The sequence below is a fragment of the Eschrichtius robustus genome, chromosome 12, assembly GCF_028021215.1.
Source record: "Eschrichtius robustus isolate mEscRob2 chromosome 12, mEscRob2.pri, whole genome shotgun sequence".
Classification (NCBI taxonomy): Eukaryota; Metazoa; Chordata; class Mammalia; order Artiodactyla; family Eschrichtiidae; genus Eschrichtius; species Eschrichtius robustus.
The window spans coordinates 70,932,758-70,949,364 of NC_090835.1; the positions used below are offsets into that span (position 1 = coordinate 70,932,758).

The window sequence follows — 16,607 nt, forward strand, 5'->3', positions numbered from 1 at the left end:
AGACTTCAACATACAAATTTTGGGGTCGGGGAGACACTAATCAGCCCATAACATAAAGTGAATCTAAAGGTGTTCAGTACACAAAGTAAAGGTACAGGATACTTTGCCTTACCATGTTCACTCCTAGAGTTGTTTCAGAAATATTTATGAACATCCACTATGCTCAAGGCTTGGTACTAAGCTCGGAACATAAAAACTATGGAAGACATGGTTCCTGCCTTCAAGGAGCTCACAATCTCTCTGGAGAGCCATTTAGAGACACCAGAGGTTCTCAAGCTCAAAAGCACATCAGTGTCATCTGGAGGGCTTGTTAAACCATAAATCACTGAGCCCAACCCCCAGAGTTTCTGATTCAGTGGATCTGGAGTGGGCCTAAGAATTTGCATTTCTAACAAGTTTCCAGGTGGTGCTGGTCTGAAGACCACACACTTTCAGAACTACTGGGCTAGACGTATCAAGATCACATGTGATATGTATCACTGAGGTGGCACAGGTGCTTGGAGAGCACACAGGAGGGGCCATTTTCTGTTTTCATGCTAAAGCAGCTGAGGAGACAACTGGGAAAGTCCCTTTGCACCTGAAAATTCCCCAGAAAAAATTTTAGCATTTAATTGTAAACATATTATGGTAAGAAGCGATGCATTGCCCATACCATTAATTTGTTACTTGGCAAATACTACCTTTCATTACTAATTACATCTATATAAGAACACAGAAAGAGCCTGGGGTGGTAATCAAGTCTGGATTCTATCCTTGCTCTAAAAAGGCTATGGGAACTTTGGCAAGTCACTTCCTACCTCTGAGATTTGGTTTTGGTCATCTATAAAACTAAAAAGATTAGATGAGAAGATCTTTATGTTTCCTTCCAGCTCAATCTTCATGATTCTACATATCTTGCCTTATCAGGACAGAAAGACTCATAAGCAGGAACTAGGACTGTGTCTTTTGCCTCTGTGTATCTCCGTGGCACAGTACCTTGAACATAGTAGCTGTTCAGCAAATATTTATTGATTAACTGACTGAATTAGTCAATACCACTGCAAAACACAAAAGATTCTTGTCTCACAGCCATAGATTATAGCTTCCCCTCACCCTAAGGCTAACGCTTATCCCACATGCTTAGCTGCCAGAAGATCTCATTTTCAGCAGCCATTCCTCTTTGTCACCACTCACTCACACCGTTAACTTTTAACATTGTTCCAGTCTCCATTCATTTCTCTTGGGCACAATATTGAAGGAAATTATCCATCGACTCTATTGTCTTTCCATTCATTACCTTGCTTCCTGATTTTATTTAATCTGGCTCATGGCCCTCTGTGCTCTGAGTGTGACCTCTAACACACAAAGAGCTACCCCATACATTGTCTATGTTTTAATCAGCATATATCCATGTACTAGGGCTTGTGCCTCTCTCCCCTGTGGACCTTGGGCAAGTTTTTTACCTTCCTGGGTATAATAATAATCAAGAGGATTAAAGAAAAAATGTATGTATATGTGCCATATGAATATCATATATATTAATGTGTATATATGGCACATAAAGTGATTAATTAGACTAGTGCTTAGCACACAGTAAATGCTCAATTAATATTAGATATTATCCCTATAAATTAGACTGTACCTAATTCTCTAAGCTTTTGGCTTAGGAACCTGGCAATCTTAATTTATTAAAGCGCTTTTCTGAGAAAGGCAAAAATTTGCGCTGAAGTCTTTATTTATTTATTTTTTTCTTAATTAATTAATTAATTTATTTATTTTTGGCTGTGTTGGGTCTTCGTTTCTGTGCGAGGGCTTTCTCTAGTTGCGGCAAGCGGGGGCCACTCTTCATCGCGGTGTGCAGGCCTCTCACTGTAGCGGCCTCTCTTGTTGCGGAGCACAGGCTCCAGATGCGCAGGCTCAGTAGTTGTGGCTCACGGGCCCAGTTGCTCCGCGGCATGTGGGATCTTCCCAGACCAGGGCTCGAACCCGTGTCCCCTGCATTGGCAGGCAGATTCTCAACCACTGCGCCACCAGGGAAGACCCTGAAGTCTTTATTTTTGAAAGCGCAACAACCACTTGTCTTTTCATTATGATATATATGTAATAAGAATAAAAGGGGCAAAGACTGAGTCAGGGAAATTCACAGAATCTTAAATGTGCTCTCTTCTGGGTTTAATTCAATTCAGTTTTTTAAAAAATTGTCTGGGACTTCCCTGGTGGCACAGTGGTTAAGAATCCGCCTGCCAATGCGGGGGACACGCGTTCAATCCCTGGTCCAGGAAGATCCCACATTCCGCAGAGCAACTAAGCCCGCAAGCCACAACTACTGAGTCCGCGTGCCACAACTACTGAGCCCACGAGCCACAACTACTGAAGCCCGCGCGCCTAGAGCCCATGCTCTACAACAAGAGAAGCCACTGCAATGAGAAGCCCGCGCACCGCAACGAAGAGTAGCCCCCACTCACCACAATTAGAGAAAGCCCCATATGTAGCAACAAAGACCCAACGCAGCCAAAAATAAATAAATAAATAAACAAATTAATTAATTAATTAATTGTTAAAAATTGTCTGTTTAGTACCTCCCAAAGGGAGCTATGTGGTCTTAAAAAGTTTACAATATAGTCTCTACGCTTGAAGAGCTTATGGTCTCATTGGAGAAACATGGATCCTTTCATGGTGGACACTCAGTTAATGCTTGCTGCTTTTAAAGATGATGCTATGAAAACAGTGAACAGATAACAGAAGAATATGATTGTGTCAGATTACTAGTACAATAATTGCTGTGAGTTTAAAAGCTATTGGCTGAAATGATCAGAGAAAGCTGCAAGAAGTCCAGATGGCCTTGTGTTGGTCTGTAAAGATAGACTGAACTCGGGGATATATATGTAATTTGGGCTAAAGTATGGAATCTGTGTTGTCTTTACAGCCCTGCACAAGAAGACTGGCTCTTTGCCAACATACCTCCCATTCATAAGAGTGACTTCAGAGGTAATTCTGATGACTGCCAATGATAAGTTTGTTTCTCATCTAGTGAGTGGGTGTCTCTCTAATAATGCAACATCACTGAACACAGAAACAAGCTTAATCTATCCAGGGAAAAGTAGCACTATTTCTATAAAGAGGATAGCACAGTTCACTAGTTCTCCAGAGTGAGCAAGATCGTACTTAGACATTCAAAGAAAGGTTGACAAAACTATACATTGAAGGCCATAAAAAATGGTTCCATATTTGCAGTACAGTTGTTCTAGTTCTGGCTGTGGTGAGCTGTCCATGTCTGTTTTAGCAGCACCCAACCTAAAAAAAGAGCTAAAACAGAATTGGAAAAGAGGAAGTATATGTTGAAAATGTACGTTTCTCCAAATTATTGAGTGGATTTCATCCAATCATGTTAATGCATGTCTTCTTTGTCATTTGAATCTTGAGCACCCTATGTGTTAACTACAATGTAAGCTACTATTCCCAAACCGTAAGTTTCAAGAGATGATTTGAATAGAGAATCTTCCTAGTTTCTTCTTCAATAAAGACTGAAATAAAATCTATCATCTTTTTCATCTCTTTCACATTTTGCCTCATGACATCAGGAGGTCCTACTGATTTTTCTCTCTGGCTTTCTGCTTTCGATTTATTTAAAGAAACTATTATTCATTCATTTTCCATGCATTGGGGAATACAAAGAACATCACACAAAGCATCTTTTGCAAGATTCCTGAGGTTGCTCCCCCCATTCTGTCTGTCCTTTCCACCTATTCATATCTTACTCATCCTTTAAGATCCATGGTAAGTTCTACATCCTCCATGGAGCCTTCCCTGACTTCTTCTGCCTCCTCTGAGTGCTGCTCTTGTGGATGATACCCTCGGTTAGAACTTAATCATAGCTTACCTTGTTAAATCCCTTAAACTCATCTTGTGTTCCTTGGGAAAGCAGACTGGCATAGTGGGGAGGAGATGGCTGCGCCACTTAGCTATGTTACTTTGGGCAAATTACTTCTCTCTGTTTCTGTTTACTTATCTGTAAACCAGTGAAGATAGTAAAACTGCCCATGTCACAGGATTTATATGAGGATCCATGTAAAGTGCTTAGAAAAATGGTCAGCACATCTCTGATGCTTAATTTTGGCTGCTATCACAGTGTCACTTTTGCTGCTTTCACTTGACCCACTGTCGACACTTAGCCTTAACATTCAATGAAAGGATGGTTTCTGCCCTCAGTACGTTTATGATCTAGTTATAGAGACTAAGCAAATACAGAAAAGTAAAGCTGTATACTATTAAAAGACAAATGAGATATACAATAAACAAATGTTTTCATTACCATCTCTTTAGTGTCTAGCAAGATGTTCCATGAAATCTTTTTGAGCAAATTTTTTTTTTCCTTTTCTTTAGGTGCTCTTTGTGGCTTTTCCAAGTCTTGCATCAACAATTTTATTCTACTTCTTAGAAGATGGCAGACAGTCCCCTCATCAGCTTTCAAACATATGAATTCTCTCTCTCTGTCTCTGTCTCTCTCACGCACATATACAGCCCCTATTCTTTATCGGTTAAGCATGCAGGGTTTTTGTGCATGTGCCTGTCTTTTTGATCTGCGGCATACATTTTCCTCGTCTTCTAATAAGGTATTTTATAACAGTCTCCAGGCTTCCTGTAGCCTTTATACATTCTAAGCTACTCCATTTTGTTTTTATCTATCCAGTAATACTCAGGAACTATAAAATCTTTGTGTACAGTGCTTTTGATAAATATTGATTATTTTTACTCAAATTGTCAGTACTAAATGTGTAAAAATCCAAAAATAAATCTAGGTTATTTTTATTCTTTAAAAAAAAAAAAAAAAGGGACTTCCCTGGTGGTGCAGTGGCTAAGAATCCGCCTGCCAATGCAGGGGACTGGGTTCAATCCCTGGTCCAGGAAGATCCCACATGCCATGGAGCAACTAAGCCTGTGAGCCACAACTACTGAGCCCAGGCGCCGCAACTACTGAAGCCCACGCGCCTAGAGCCCGTGCTCCGCAACAAGAGAAGCCACCGCAGTGAGAAGCCCGTGCACCACAACGAAGAGTAGCCCCCTCTCGCTGCAACTAGAGAGAAAGCTCACACGCAGCAACGAAGACCCAACGCAGCCAAAAAACACCAAATGAATTGGTAATGAATTTAAATATACTTTACTGAATAATAAAAACCCTTTCTCCAACCTTGCTGAGAAAATTGGAAGCTGACTAAAGGAGATTTATAAACTTGAAACAAATGTCACATCTTATCAAGGACAAGAACCAGTTCAAACTTGACTACATAGATTTCCTGACTATTCTGAAGCTGGGACATTCTGGATTTCTTAGCTGTCCACCACCACCACAATTATTACAACTTAAAAAGGAAGCTTTAGTCTTTTTATTTTTATTTATTTATTTATTTATCTTAAAATTTATTTTATTGAAGTGTAGTTGATTTACAGTGTTGTGTTAATTTCTGCTGTACAGCAAAGTAATTCAGTTATACATATATATATATACATCTTTTTCATATTCTTTTCCATTATGGTTTACCACAGGATATTGAATATATTTCCCTGTGCTATACAGTAGGACCTTGTTGTTTATCCATTCTATATATAATAGTTTGCATATGTTAATCCCAAACTCCCATTCCATCCCTCCCCCACCCCCCCTCCCCCTTAGCAACCACAAGTCTGTTCTCTAGTCTGTGAGTCTGTTTCTGTTTCATAGATAAGTTCATTTGTGTCATATTTTAGATTCCACATGTAAGTGATATCATATGGTATTTGGCTTTCTCTTTCTGACTTACTTCACTTAGTATGATAATCTCTAGGTCCATCCATGTTGCTGCAAATGGCATTATTTCATTCTCTTTTATGGCTCAGTCATATATATACATACATATATATATATATACATACATACATATATATATATATATACATACATACATATATATATATATATATGGCACATCTTCTTTATCCATTCATCTGTCGATGGCCATATTTAGGTTATTTCCATGTCTTCGCTATTGTAAATAGTGCTGCTATGAAGATAGGGGTGCATGTATCTTTTTGAATTATAGTTTTGTCCCTATATATGTCCAGGAGTAGGATTGCTGGATCATATGGCAACTCTATTTTTAGTTTTTTGAGGAACGTCCATACTGTTCTCCATAGTGGCTGCACCAATTTACATTTCCACCAACAGTGTAGGAGGGTTCCCTTTTCTCCGCACCCTCCCTAGCATTTTTTATTTGCAGACTTTTTAATGATGGCCATTCTGACCAGTGTGAAGTGGTACCTCATTGCAATTTTGACTTGCATTTCTCTAATAATTAGAGATGATGAGCATCATTTCATGTGCCTATTGGCCATCGAGGCTTCAGTCTTTTTTTTTGTTTTTGGCCATGCGACTTGCAGGATCTTAGTTCCCTGACGAGCGATCGAACCCAGGTCCCTGGCAGTGGAAGCGCAGAGTTCTAACCACTAGACCACCAGGGAATTCCCAGAGGCTTCAGTCTTTTTAAATTTAGACTATTTCATGTCAGTTTGTAGCAGATTTTCACATATATTCCACACATATGAAATACATGTGAAATTGAAATTTGTCTAAATAATCTTATAAATGTTGAGGTAATTGGACATATTTTAAGATATAAAAAGAAGTGTACTGCAGTTGACTTTCTCCAAATTTTCCTTTCTATTTATTTCACCAAACAAGGAGAGAGTAAAATAAAAAATAATGGTAAATTTTTCAAAATTAAACATTAAATTTTAAAATGCAGTAATTCTTTTTTTAGGAGAGAAATGAGACGCAGACCCAAATTATTTCTATCCAATTAATTGCAAATAGCTTATAGAGTAAAAGCCATACAGACCTAGTTATATAAGTGCATCAACTAGACTCAGAGGTACTTTAAAAGACAGCGAACAGGCATCCCCCTTTCAAACCTCTTCTAAACTGTGATTATAGAAATTGCTGAAGTCATTCCTTTGACAATGACTTGATTAAATCCATATCAGGTAGAATATGGAAACCACCTAAGGATTAATTTGGCTATTGTTCAAATTAACATGAACGAATTCTCCCCTTTCCAGAGAACTGTTAGCATAATTATGGCCTTTATATTTCCAAAAGCACTTGTCATTTAATTATTAGTGTGATTTTTCTGATTCTTTGTTAGAATCTTTGAGACAGCACCAGTTGTGCTTGTTTTTATTAGTACAACTATAGTTTGATGAATCAAAACATCAAGTTCCCTACCTTCAAAGAGTAACTTTTAACTCAGAACGTACTTGAATGTTTAATAATTATCTTTAAAAGCAGTTTTAAGTAAATAAAAGCTCTTTGCCAAGCAAGGTCCATGTTTTGTAACTTCCAGCGGTGAAGCACCCACCATATTAAATGTTAATCACTTCAGCGAAAGCTAATTAAGTATTTAGCCCTACAAAGATCTAGAGAAAGTGAAAATGATTGAACTTGATTTAATGTATACAACTTTTTTTGTTTTTTTTTTGTTTTTGGCTGCGTTGGGTCTTCGTTGCTGCTGCGTGCGGGCTTTCTCTAGTTGCGGTGAGCAGGGGCTACTCTTCGTTGCGGTGCGTGGGCTTCTCATTGATTGGGGTGGCTTCTCGTTGCGGAGCACGGGCTCAGGCGCGTGGATTTCAGTAGCTGTAGCACGTGAGCTCAGTAGCTGTGGCTCGCGGGCTCTAGAGCACAGTCTCAATAGTTGTGGCGCACGGGCTTAGTTGCTCCGCGGCATGTGGGATCTTCCAGAGCTAGGGAGCGAACGCGTGTCCCCTGCATTGGCAGGTGGATTCTTAACCACTGCGCCACCAGGGAAGTCCCTATAGAACTATTTTGAATCACATTCTCTCCCAAGATGATTAAAATCAAACTAGCTAGCATTTTATCTTTGAAACCTCCAAGGTGCAAGACCATTCCAAAATTCTTCCTTTTCATCATCATTGTCATAATCACAATCAGCATCATTGCTGTCATAGCTAATATTTATTAGTTTACTCTGTGCTAGACTACATGCTTTATGTGCAGAATTTTTTTATATAAGTTTATTTTATTTATTTATTTTTGGCTGCATTGGGTCTTCGTTGCTGTGCGCGGGCTTTCTCTAGTTGCGGCGAGCGGCGGCTGCTCTTCGTTGCGGTGCGCGGGCTTCTCATTGCGGTGGCTTCTCTTGTTGTGGAGCATGGGCTGTAGGCGCGGGCTTCAGTAGTTGTGGCACACGGGCCTAGCTGCTCCGCGGCATGTGGGATCTTCCCAGACCAGGGCCCGAACCCGTGTCCCCTGCACTGGCAGGCGGATTCTCAACCACTGCGCCACCAGGGAAGCCCTATGTGCAGAATTTTATTTGCTCCTTACAACAGCCCTATGATGTAGGCGCTATTATTATCTCCATTCAAAGTCTGAAGCTTAGAAAGGTTAAGTAACTTGACGAATGTCACATAACTAGTAGGTGCCAGATCCCAGATCTGAAAGCAGGCTAACTCAGGTTAAATGTTGTTCTTAACCTTTATTTTATTTTGCCTAAGCACACTTAATTCACTTAAATTTGGTATAAATTGACTTTAATCATGACCTTTTTATTGAGACCCATTTTGATCTTCCCCTTCATTAACAAATGTTGGATAAAGTATTCATTCAAGGAATGGGAGGACAAGCTATAAATAACTGAAAAGTTAATAGATTTTTTAAAAAACCAGAAAAAGAAACACATGATTGTCAGATAAGTGGAATAGACAGTGAAAGAATGCTTGGTGTTTCTTTAGCAATCTGGGGTGGAACTACAATTGTGTCCTGAAGTCTGGAAAGACTTTAAATAAAAGTGAAGAGGAGAGGATATTCTCAGAACAGGTTGACTGCCTCTACAAAGGCAGAAAGTGTGGAAAGTGCTAGGTGAGTGGGAACAAGTGAGAACAGTCCAGTAGGGCTTATGAAAGGAAAGGGGGGTAGAGGGGACAAAGGTGGGGGTCACATACATTGATACTTGATGTCTTACTCAGTGCTAAGGACAGTTTTAGACCCCAATAAGAGGAAAGCTTTGAATACTCAGGAGTTGAATTTGGGTCATTTCATCTCTTCCTCTCTTAGCTGTTGTATGACCCTGTATCATCCTATTTATGTTTCATTTTCCTATCTGTAAAAGAAGGAATAATTCTTGTTCCCTTGGGTTTTCTCCTAGTCATCAAAAATGAATGAATTAGGCCACAGTACACAAACAAAAGGAAAACATGTAATATTTCATGAGATAAATTAAGTTGTGAAATATCTGGGCATTTTTATATAACAAGCACTGTAGAAAACTTTTAATGAAACATTTAAATTCATTAATGACTGCAGCTATACAGATCCTTGGATCTCCTCATTTTTCCTGTAAGTGGCAGGAACTTGAAAAAAATTAAAATAGGATGTAGTTAGCTTTCAATTACTTAGGCCCTGACAATTCAATTTATGGATTACATAGAATTTTAATTTACTCATTTCACACGTCGTTATCAACTCTACAAGAAGTTTAAAAGGACAAAGGATGAAAGTCGAATTGGTCAGTTTCCATGTTATTTCCAAGGGGGGCAGGGGGGCGGATTTCCTTTGAGTCAAGACTCGGGGGCAGCCAATAATTGCTAGTATTGCCTGACTGGTAATAACAGGCTGATGAAAAGGTGAATACAACGTGAAAACTCTGATTAAATCAAGCGCGCCCTCCCACCCTCGCTTTAGATGAGGAATTTTCTTCTCTCTCCCGCCCTCACAGAAGGGGCTGAGACAGCATCTGGCGTCACAATACTAACATTTGTTTCCTGATTTCCTCTTTACAGGGCACTCTGACACACATCACTTCTTACGCATCAGGATTCACTGGAACCTTTCAGCATTTTAAAAATAAAAATCTGCTAGGGAATCTGGGGGCTGATCTTTTCACCGGCTGTGACAACTGCGATCTGGACCCCTCCCCCGAGTGAGCGGAGCTCTCCCCGTTTTATTCCAGGCCTGTGACACCTCCACTCCCTCCGTGAAGCCGCCGTGACTCATATCTTGCAGATCCTTCGCCCACTACGCGCCCCCAACACACAACCCCCGGGAGATCCAACCCGAGCCCACAGCGCGTGGTCAACCCGCCCAAGCCGACTTGGAGGTCTTGCGTCTGAGTCACACATAAAGACCACCCTCGTCGGCATCCCCACACACACAGTCCCTCACACCCCGGCGCGCCGGCCGCCCGGCCTGAGACACCAACGCCCGTCGCCTCTGCGCAACTTGTTATGCTCCAGCTCGAGCCCTTGACCCAAAAACCCCGAGAAACTGAGAGCCACAGAGCCGGCCTCGGGCGGCCTTTGATGGCTTTGTTATTGTTTGGGTTTGAATCGATACGCCCCTCCTCATCCTTCCTCCCTAGCGGCTCGACACCCAGCTCCCGCCTACCCGCACGCCCCGCGCCCCTCCCCCTCCATTTTGGCGCCTTTTCCTTCCCGCCACGTCGTGGCGGCGTAGAGACCATTCTGACCGCGAGAGCTGGGCGGGGGCGTGGGCGTCGCGCGCCGTGTTATGCAGATCAATCGGCTTCTGGTTGGCTGGAGACGCGGCGGCGGGGGCGGGGCCGGGGCGCGGCGACGGAGCGCGAGGGGCGGGGGCGGAGGGGAGTCGCCCTGTCCCGCCGCTTCCCCACCCCCTCTCCTCCCTCCTCCGGCCCGGCAGCCCCGCTCCCCGCCTAGGCCTCCCGGAGAGGCCCCGCCCCATCCCCGCCCGCCCGCGCGCCCCCCACCCGCCGGCGCGCTCCGCCCCTTTACTCCTGGCGGCAGGGCGAGCCGGGTGTCTGCTGCAGCGGCCGCGGTGGCGGAGGAGGCCCGAGAGGACTTGGCGGCAGCGGCGGTGGCGGGACCGGCAGCAGCAGCAGCAGCTACCAGCTCCCTGTGCCGCGGCGCTGCAGCACAAGCCCCACGAGCCGCCCACCCCTCCGCCCTCTGCGCTGCCTGACCCCGCCGGCGTGTCCGTCAGCCGCCAGCCCCGGCAGCGCCCCCAGTCGTCCTCCGACTCGCCCTCGGCCTTCCGCGCCAGCCGCAGCCGCAACGCCACCCGCAGCCTCAGCCCCAGCCGTAGGCACAGCCACCGGCACAACCCCAGCCCCAGTTCCTGCTGCAGCTCCTCCAGACACCGTCCCTACGCCGACATTCTGGAGGTTGGGATGCTCTTGTCCAAAATCAACTCTCTTGCCCACCTGCGCGCCGCGCCCTGCAACGACCTGCACGCCACCAAGCTGGCGCCCGGTGAGCGCCCCCCCCAACCCGAGGATGGAGTGGCGGCTGGACCTCCAGGGTGGGAGCTGGGGGCTCGCGGGCCGGTACTGAGTCCCCTGTGACTCCCCCTTTCCTAGGCAAGGAGAAGGAGCCCCTGGAGTCACAGTACCAGGTGGGCCCGCTCCTGGGCAGCGGCGGCTTCGGCTCGGTCTACTCAGGCATCCGTGTCGCCGACAACTTGCCGGTGAGTGGGCGGCCCGCCGCGGGGAGGGCGCGCCGGACGGGGGGCGCACGGGTGTGTTTGGCCCGGGCGAGGGAACCTAACACTCTCTGGGGGGCTTTCCAGGTGGCCATCAAGCACGTGGAGAAGGACCGCATTTCAGACTGGGGAGAGCTGGTGAGTACCCTGGAGGGGGCGACCCCCAGGATGGGTGGGGTGAGGGGCACCCTCCGACTCCCGCCCTAACGCAGCCCCCTCGCCCCTCTGCAGCCTAATGGCACCCGAGTGCCCATGGAAGTGGTTCTGCTGAAGAAGGTGAGCTCGGGCTTCTCCGGCGTCATTAGGCTCCTGGACTGGTTCGAGAGGCCCGACAGTTTCGTCCTGATCCTGGAGAGGCCCGAGCCGGTGCAAGACCTCTTCGACTTTATCACGGAAAGAGGGGCCCTGCAGGAGGAGCTGGCCCGCAGCTTCTTCTGGCAGGTGCTGGAGGCCGTGCGGCACTGCCACAACTGCGGGGTGCTTCACCGCGACATCAAGGACGAGAACATCCTTATCGACCTCAATCGCGGCGAGCTCAAGCTCATCGACTTCGGGTCGGGGGCGCTGCTCAAGGACACCGTCTACACGGACTTCGATGGTGAGCCAGGCCTGGGGGCGGAGCTGCCCGGGAGGGAACTGCCCAGGTGACTCGGCCTGGCCTGGAGGCCTGGGTAGGCTTTCCTCTCCGGCCCTTTGTAAAGGTCATCGGGCCGCCTGGCTAGATGCTAGCAGGGGTGGGGCGAAGGAGAGCTTCCCAGCGTAGGAAAGCCGGGGATTTCAAGCCAGCTGAACCTGTAATGTTTCTGGCATGATTTTATTTTTTAAGTGGAATTCAGTGGGTTCCAAGCTTTCCCGATGAATAAGAGGTTGCGGGCAACCGGCCGTAGCCCAGATTTCTGAAGTCTGACCCAGTTTCCCCGCCAGTAAAAGGATGGGAGGGGGGAAGGGGGAGGAGAGAGCGGGAGAGATGAAAATTGATGCCGGTTTTGTGATTTTTGTTTTGTTTTATAAGGGAGTTAGTTTTCGGTAAGGTAGTTTTTAGAGCTGCAGGTTTTTTTCTCCCCTTTGATTTAGGGACGAATAAGGAATAGAAACAGTAGTTTCGCTAAATAATTCATTGTTGTTGTTGGGGTTTTTTTTTTTTTTGGTGTTGTGGGGTGAGGGAGTCGGGAATGAATGTTGTGAAATAAGATCTCTTGCTGGTTTGAAAATTAGTTGGGTGTCTCCGCAGAGAGGATGAAAACCTATCCTAGGGAGGGGCTTGGAGAGGGTTCTTTCAGAAAAGAAGGAATGGAGAGCTTGAGATCAAAGCACGGGAGGGTGGGTCATCATCTGAGCGGCTTAAAGTAACAAACGACAGCCTTTCAAAACTTGTGACTGGGGCTTGTGGTTTGTGTTTATTTGCCCTTGGAGGACGCTGGGTTGGGCTGCATTTTTTTGTATTTAACAGTTAATGGCTGGCCGGGTCCTCCCATGTTTTTTCCTTCCAGTCTTTGCTGCCCCCTGGTGAGCACCAGCGGGATGGCCCCACTTTTTTTTTTTTTTTTTTTACAACTCAAAGTTTGTAAACAGGAATCACGTGGTCTGAAGCCAGCCCTGCCTCTCTACCTTTCAAGTGTGGGGAGGAAGGGGTGTGGGTGTCTACCCCTACATCCAGAGGGTGGGGAGGAAGGCCTTTCAAAGGGCACCCTGACTTAGGATACTGTACAGGTGTCCTTTCCTGGATCATATCTGAGATGAGACTCTCACCAGGCTCCTGGGCAAGGACATTTAATGCAGTTTAAGGATAGTCTGTGGGATACCTCCCTTGATTTTGCAGATATTCATCCCCTCCTCCCATTGAGGGTGGTCCTACCACATACAGGCCTCAGGCTTTGGGTCTGTGGCCAGCCCTGTTTGTTTCTTGGAGCTGTTTATGGTCTGAGCTGGTAGAGAAGTGGGTAATGCTTTGGGTTGGAGAGCTGCCATAAGCTTCTCATCTACTCCTTTTAGCCCTGGGAGGGGAAATGGAGTTCACCCAGCTGCTGAGAGAAGTAGGGTGGTGCTTTTCTTTTTTTTTAGGAGTTACTCAGCATACTTTGTTGCTTTGTGTTTTATTTTTGCTAAAAGTATGTTTTCCTTCCTATTCCCCCGGCTTGCAGGGACCCGAGTGTATAGTCCTCCAGAGTGGATCCGCTACCATCGCTACCATGGCAGGTCGGCAGCCGTCTGGTCTCTGGGGATCCTGCTGTACGATATGGTCTGTGGAGATATTCCCTTTGAGCACGATGAGGAGATCATCAGGGGCCAAGTTTTCTTCAGGCAGAGGGTCTCTTCAGGTAACTTCTGGGAAGCCCTTTATTGAGGAGAAGCAGGAATCACGAGGCTGTTAGTCCTCAAGGATGGTCTTTGAGTTTGGAGAGCTTCAGTCTCCAGGAGATACCATGGACCTTGCCTTAGAATTCTAGCCAAATGATTCACACTTGAGAGCTGGTCTGCAGGAATCAAATGGTTTGCATTTGAGGGTGCCTTGGTGGGGGGTCAGAGGAAGAGCCATGTGTGAGAATATTAAGAAAAGACCATTTAGTTTCACTGAAAGGTTTTTTTTTAAGTACCCAAGGATCCTGATCCCTCAACTCCTGGCTGTTTTGCCAGGGAGTGAAAAATTGAGGGCTCTTTGAGCCTTCTCCCTTAAGGCAGGCTCTCTTAAATACTGGGGTTCCAGTGACCTCATCGTGGGTGGTGTTCATATTTGTAGGTCGGTAGGTGAATTGAATCACCTCATCGTGCTTAGTGATGTCTCATCAAAATCTCTTGTCATCATCTTTCCTATTTCTGTTGAGTGGGCGTCGTGGGAAAGGCCCTAGCTATTGAAGTTTGAAAACTACAGGTTTAAGAGAGGAGCTGTTTTTTAGCTGAAAGCAGACTGGAGCATCTAGGTGTTAGTTAATACCTTCTCATTGAAGAACAAGCGTTAATACCTTCTCATTGAAGAATAAGCGTTCTAGAAAGGGCAGGGTCTCTGTTGGATCCCTGACTTGTGGGCCCCTGGGAAGCAAAGTGGGAAGACCTTTTCACTGCAAAAACAAGTTGAGTCATTCATAACCTCTATCTTGCTTTCTCTAGAGTGTCAGCATCTCATTAGATGGTGCTTGGCCCTGAGACCATCAGATCGGCCATCCTTCGAAGAAATCCAGAACCATCCGTGGATGCAAGATGTCCTCCTTCCCCAGGAAACTGCTGAGATCCATCTCCACAGCCTGTCGCCAGGGCCCAGCAAATAGCTTCTCGGGCAGGTTCTCCCCTCTCTGTCAGATGCTCAGGGGAGGGGTAGTGTCTGTTTCCAGCTTCCCAAGTACCAGTGACACTTCTCTCCAAGCAGGACAGTGCTTGATACAGGAACAACATTTACAACTCATTCCAGACCCCAGGCCCTGGAGGCTGCCTCCCAAAGGGAGGAAGAGACTCCACTCCAGCCGTCCTAGGCCTCAACTCCTCCCATAGAAGCTCTCCTTCTCATCAGTGTCCAGCATTGCTGGACTTTGCAAAATCCCAGGGGTGGTGGGTGGGGTGGGAGTGGATCAGAATCCAGCCATGGAACTGTTCCCTTCATCAAGAGTTCTGCTGAATGCCGTGATGGGTCGGGTAGGGGGAAATCGGGTTGGGGTGGGATAGGACTAGCACCATTTTAAGTCCCTGTCACCTCTTCCGACTCTTCTGAGTGCCTTCTGTGGGGACTCCGGCTGTGCTGGGAGAAATACTTGAACTTGCCTCTTTTACCTGCTGCTTCTCCAAAAATCTGCCTGGGTTTGGTTCCCTCTCTCCCCCACCCCTTCCCCCCATCCTTCATATGAAAGGTGCCATGGAAGAGGCTACAGGGCCAAATGCTGAGCCACCTGCCCTTTTTCCACCTCCTTTAGTAAAACTCCCAAGTGAACTGGTCTTCCTTTTTGGTTTTTACTTAACTGTTTCTAAGCCAAGACCTCACACACACACACACAAAAATGCACAAACAATGCAAATCAACAGAAAAACTGTAAATGTGTGTACAGTTGGCATGGTAGTGTACAAAAGGGTTGTAGTTGATCTAATTCTTTTTTAATTTTGCCTTTAAATTATTTTACCTGCTTTTTTTTTGTTTTGTTTTGGGTTTTTTGTTTTTTTTTCCTTGGAAAGATGCGCATTCTAACCTGGAGGTCAATGTTATTTATTTATTTATTTATTTGGTTCCCTTCCTGCTCCAAGCTTCCACAGCTGCCGCCATAGTTTTCTTTTCTCCTTTCCTCCTCTGACTTGGGGACCTTTTGGGGAAGGCTGCAACGCTTGCTCTGTTTGTTCATAGGGTGACGGGACTCAGGCGGGACAGCTGCTGCAGCTCCCTGACTGCTGCGGGCCCCCTCGCCTGCTTACCCAAGTGGGCATGGGGTCCGTGGGTGATGGGGGAGGGCCATTGCTGACTTGTGTATATAGGATAGATTTATGAAAAGCAGTTCTGGATGGTGTGCCTTCCGGATCCTCTCTGGGGCTGTGTTTTGAGCAGCATGTAGCCTGCTGGTTTTATCTGAGTGAAATACTGTACAGGGGAATAAAAGAGATCTTATTTTTTTTTTTTATACTTGGCGTTTTTTGAATAAAATACCTTTTGTCTTAATTTGTGGCTTAAGTGTTGTCCATACAGAGGTATGCTAATGCGCATTAATTGAACACCTGGTAAAAGCCAGAATCTATCCTGGGAGGAAAAAGGGAATTTTCAGCCTAAATCTGGTTTCCTTCAGTAGGACTTCTGGGATAGTCACCTTTCTAAAATGGTATGTATGGCCAAAGGGTAGATGAACCAATCTTGTGTGGACAAGATTTGGCTGGAGGGGCCCAATGCAATCCCAACCTCTATTCCCAATGCAAATTCTATTAGAGCTGGGCTAATATGGCATATGTGGCTATTTCCCAGTGCTAGTCAGATTTCATGAAATGGCCACTGGTGACTAGTGGCTGTGGAACTGTAGAGCATTTCCATCATTGCAGAAAGTTCCACTGGACAAGGCTGACCTAGAAGATACCAAAATTTTGCTAAACTACCAGTTGAGGCTTTTTTCAATTGTCTCTCCCACTAGTAAAACATTTGAGCACGTACCCTTAATAAGTGTTT

At 45.5% G+C, this 16,607-nt stretch overlaps 1 protein-coding gene across 1 annotated transcript; it reads left to right on the forward strand.

The window, feature by feature from the left end:
- Positions 1 to 10,788: 10,788 nt before the first annotated feature.
- PIM1 (Pim-1 proto-oncogene, serine/threonine kinase) lies at positions 10,789 to 16,112 on the forward strand. Its single transcript, XM_068558573.1, has 6 exons — positions 10,789 to 11,253; positions 11,361 to 11,467; positions 11,570 to 11,620; positions 11,714 to 12,080; positions 13,624 to 13,800; positions 14,588 to 16,112. Exons 1-6 carry the CDS (start codon positions 11,172 to 11,174, stop codon positions 14,743 to 14,745), a joined length of 942 nt encoding a protein of 313 aa, XP_068414674.1. The 5' UTR covers positions 10,789 to 11,171; the 3' UTR covers positions 14,746 to 16,112.
- Positions 16,113 to 16,607: the final 495 nt, after the last annotated feature.

What these genes read in the sequence shown, in the direction of transcription:
- PIM1 (XM_068558573.1), top strand. Translation starts at nt 11,172, where the DNA reads ATGCTCTTGTCCAAAATCAACTCTCTTGCCCACCTGCGCGCCGCGCCC. An exon ending in CGCCACCAAGCTGGCGCCCG is followed by an intron (nt 11,254 to 11,360) that starts GTGAGCGCCCCC and finishes CCCCTTTCCTAG; the next exon opens with GCAAGGAGAAGGAGCCCCTG. An exon ending in CAGGCAGAGGGTCTCTTCAG is followed by an intron (nt 13,801 to 14,587) that starts GTAACTTCTGGG and finishes TGCTTTCTCTAG; the next exon opens with AGTGTCAGCATCTCATTAGA.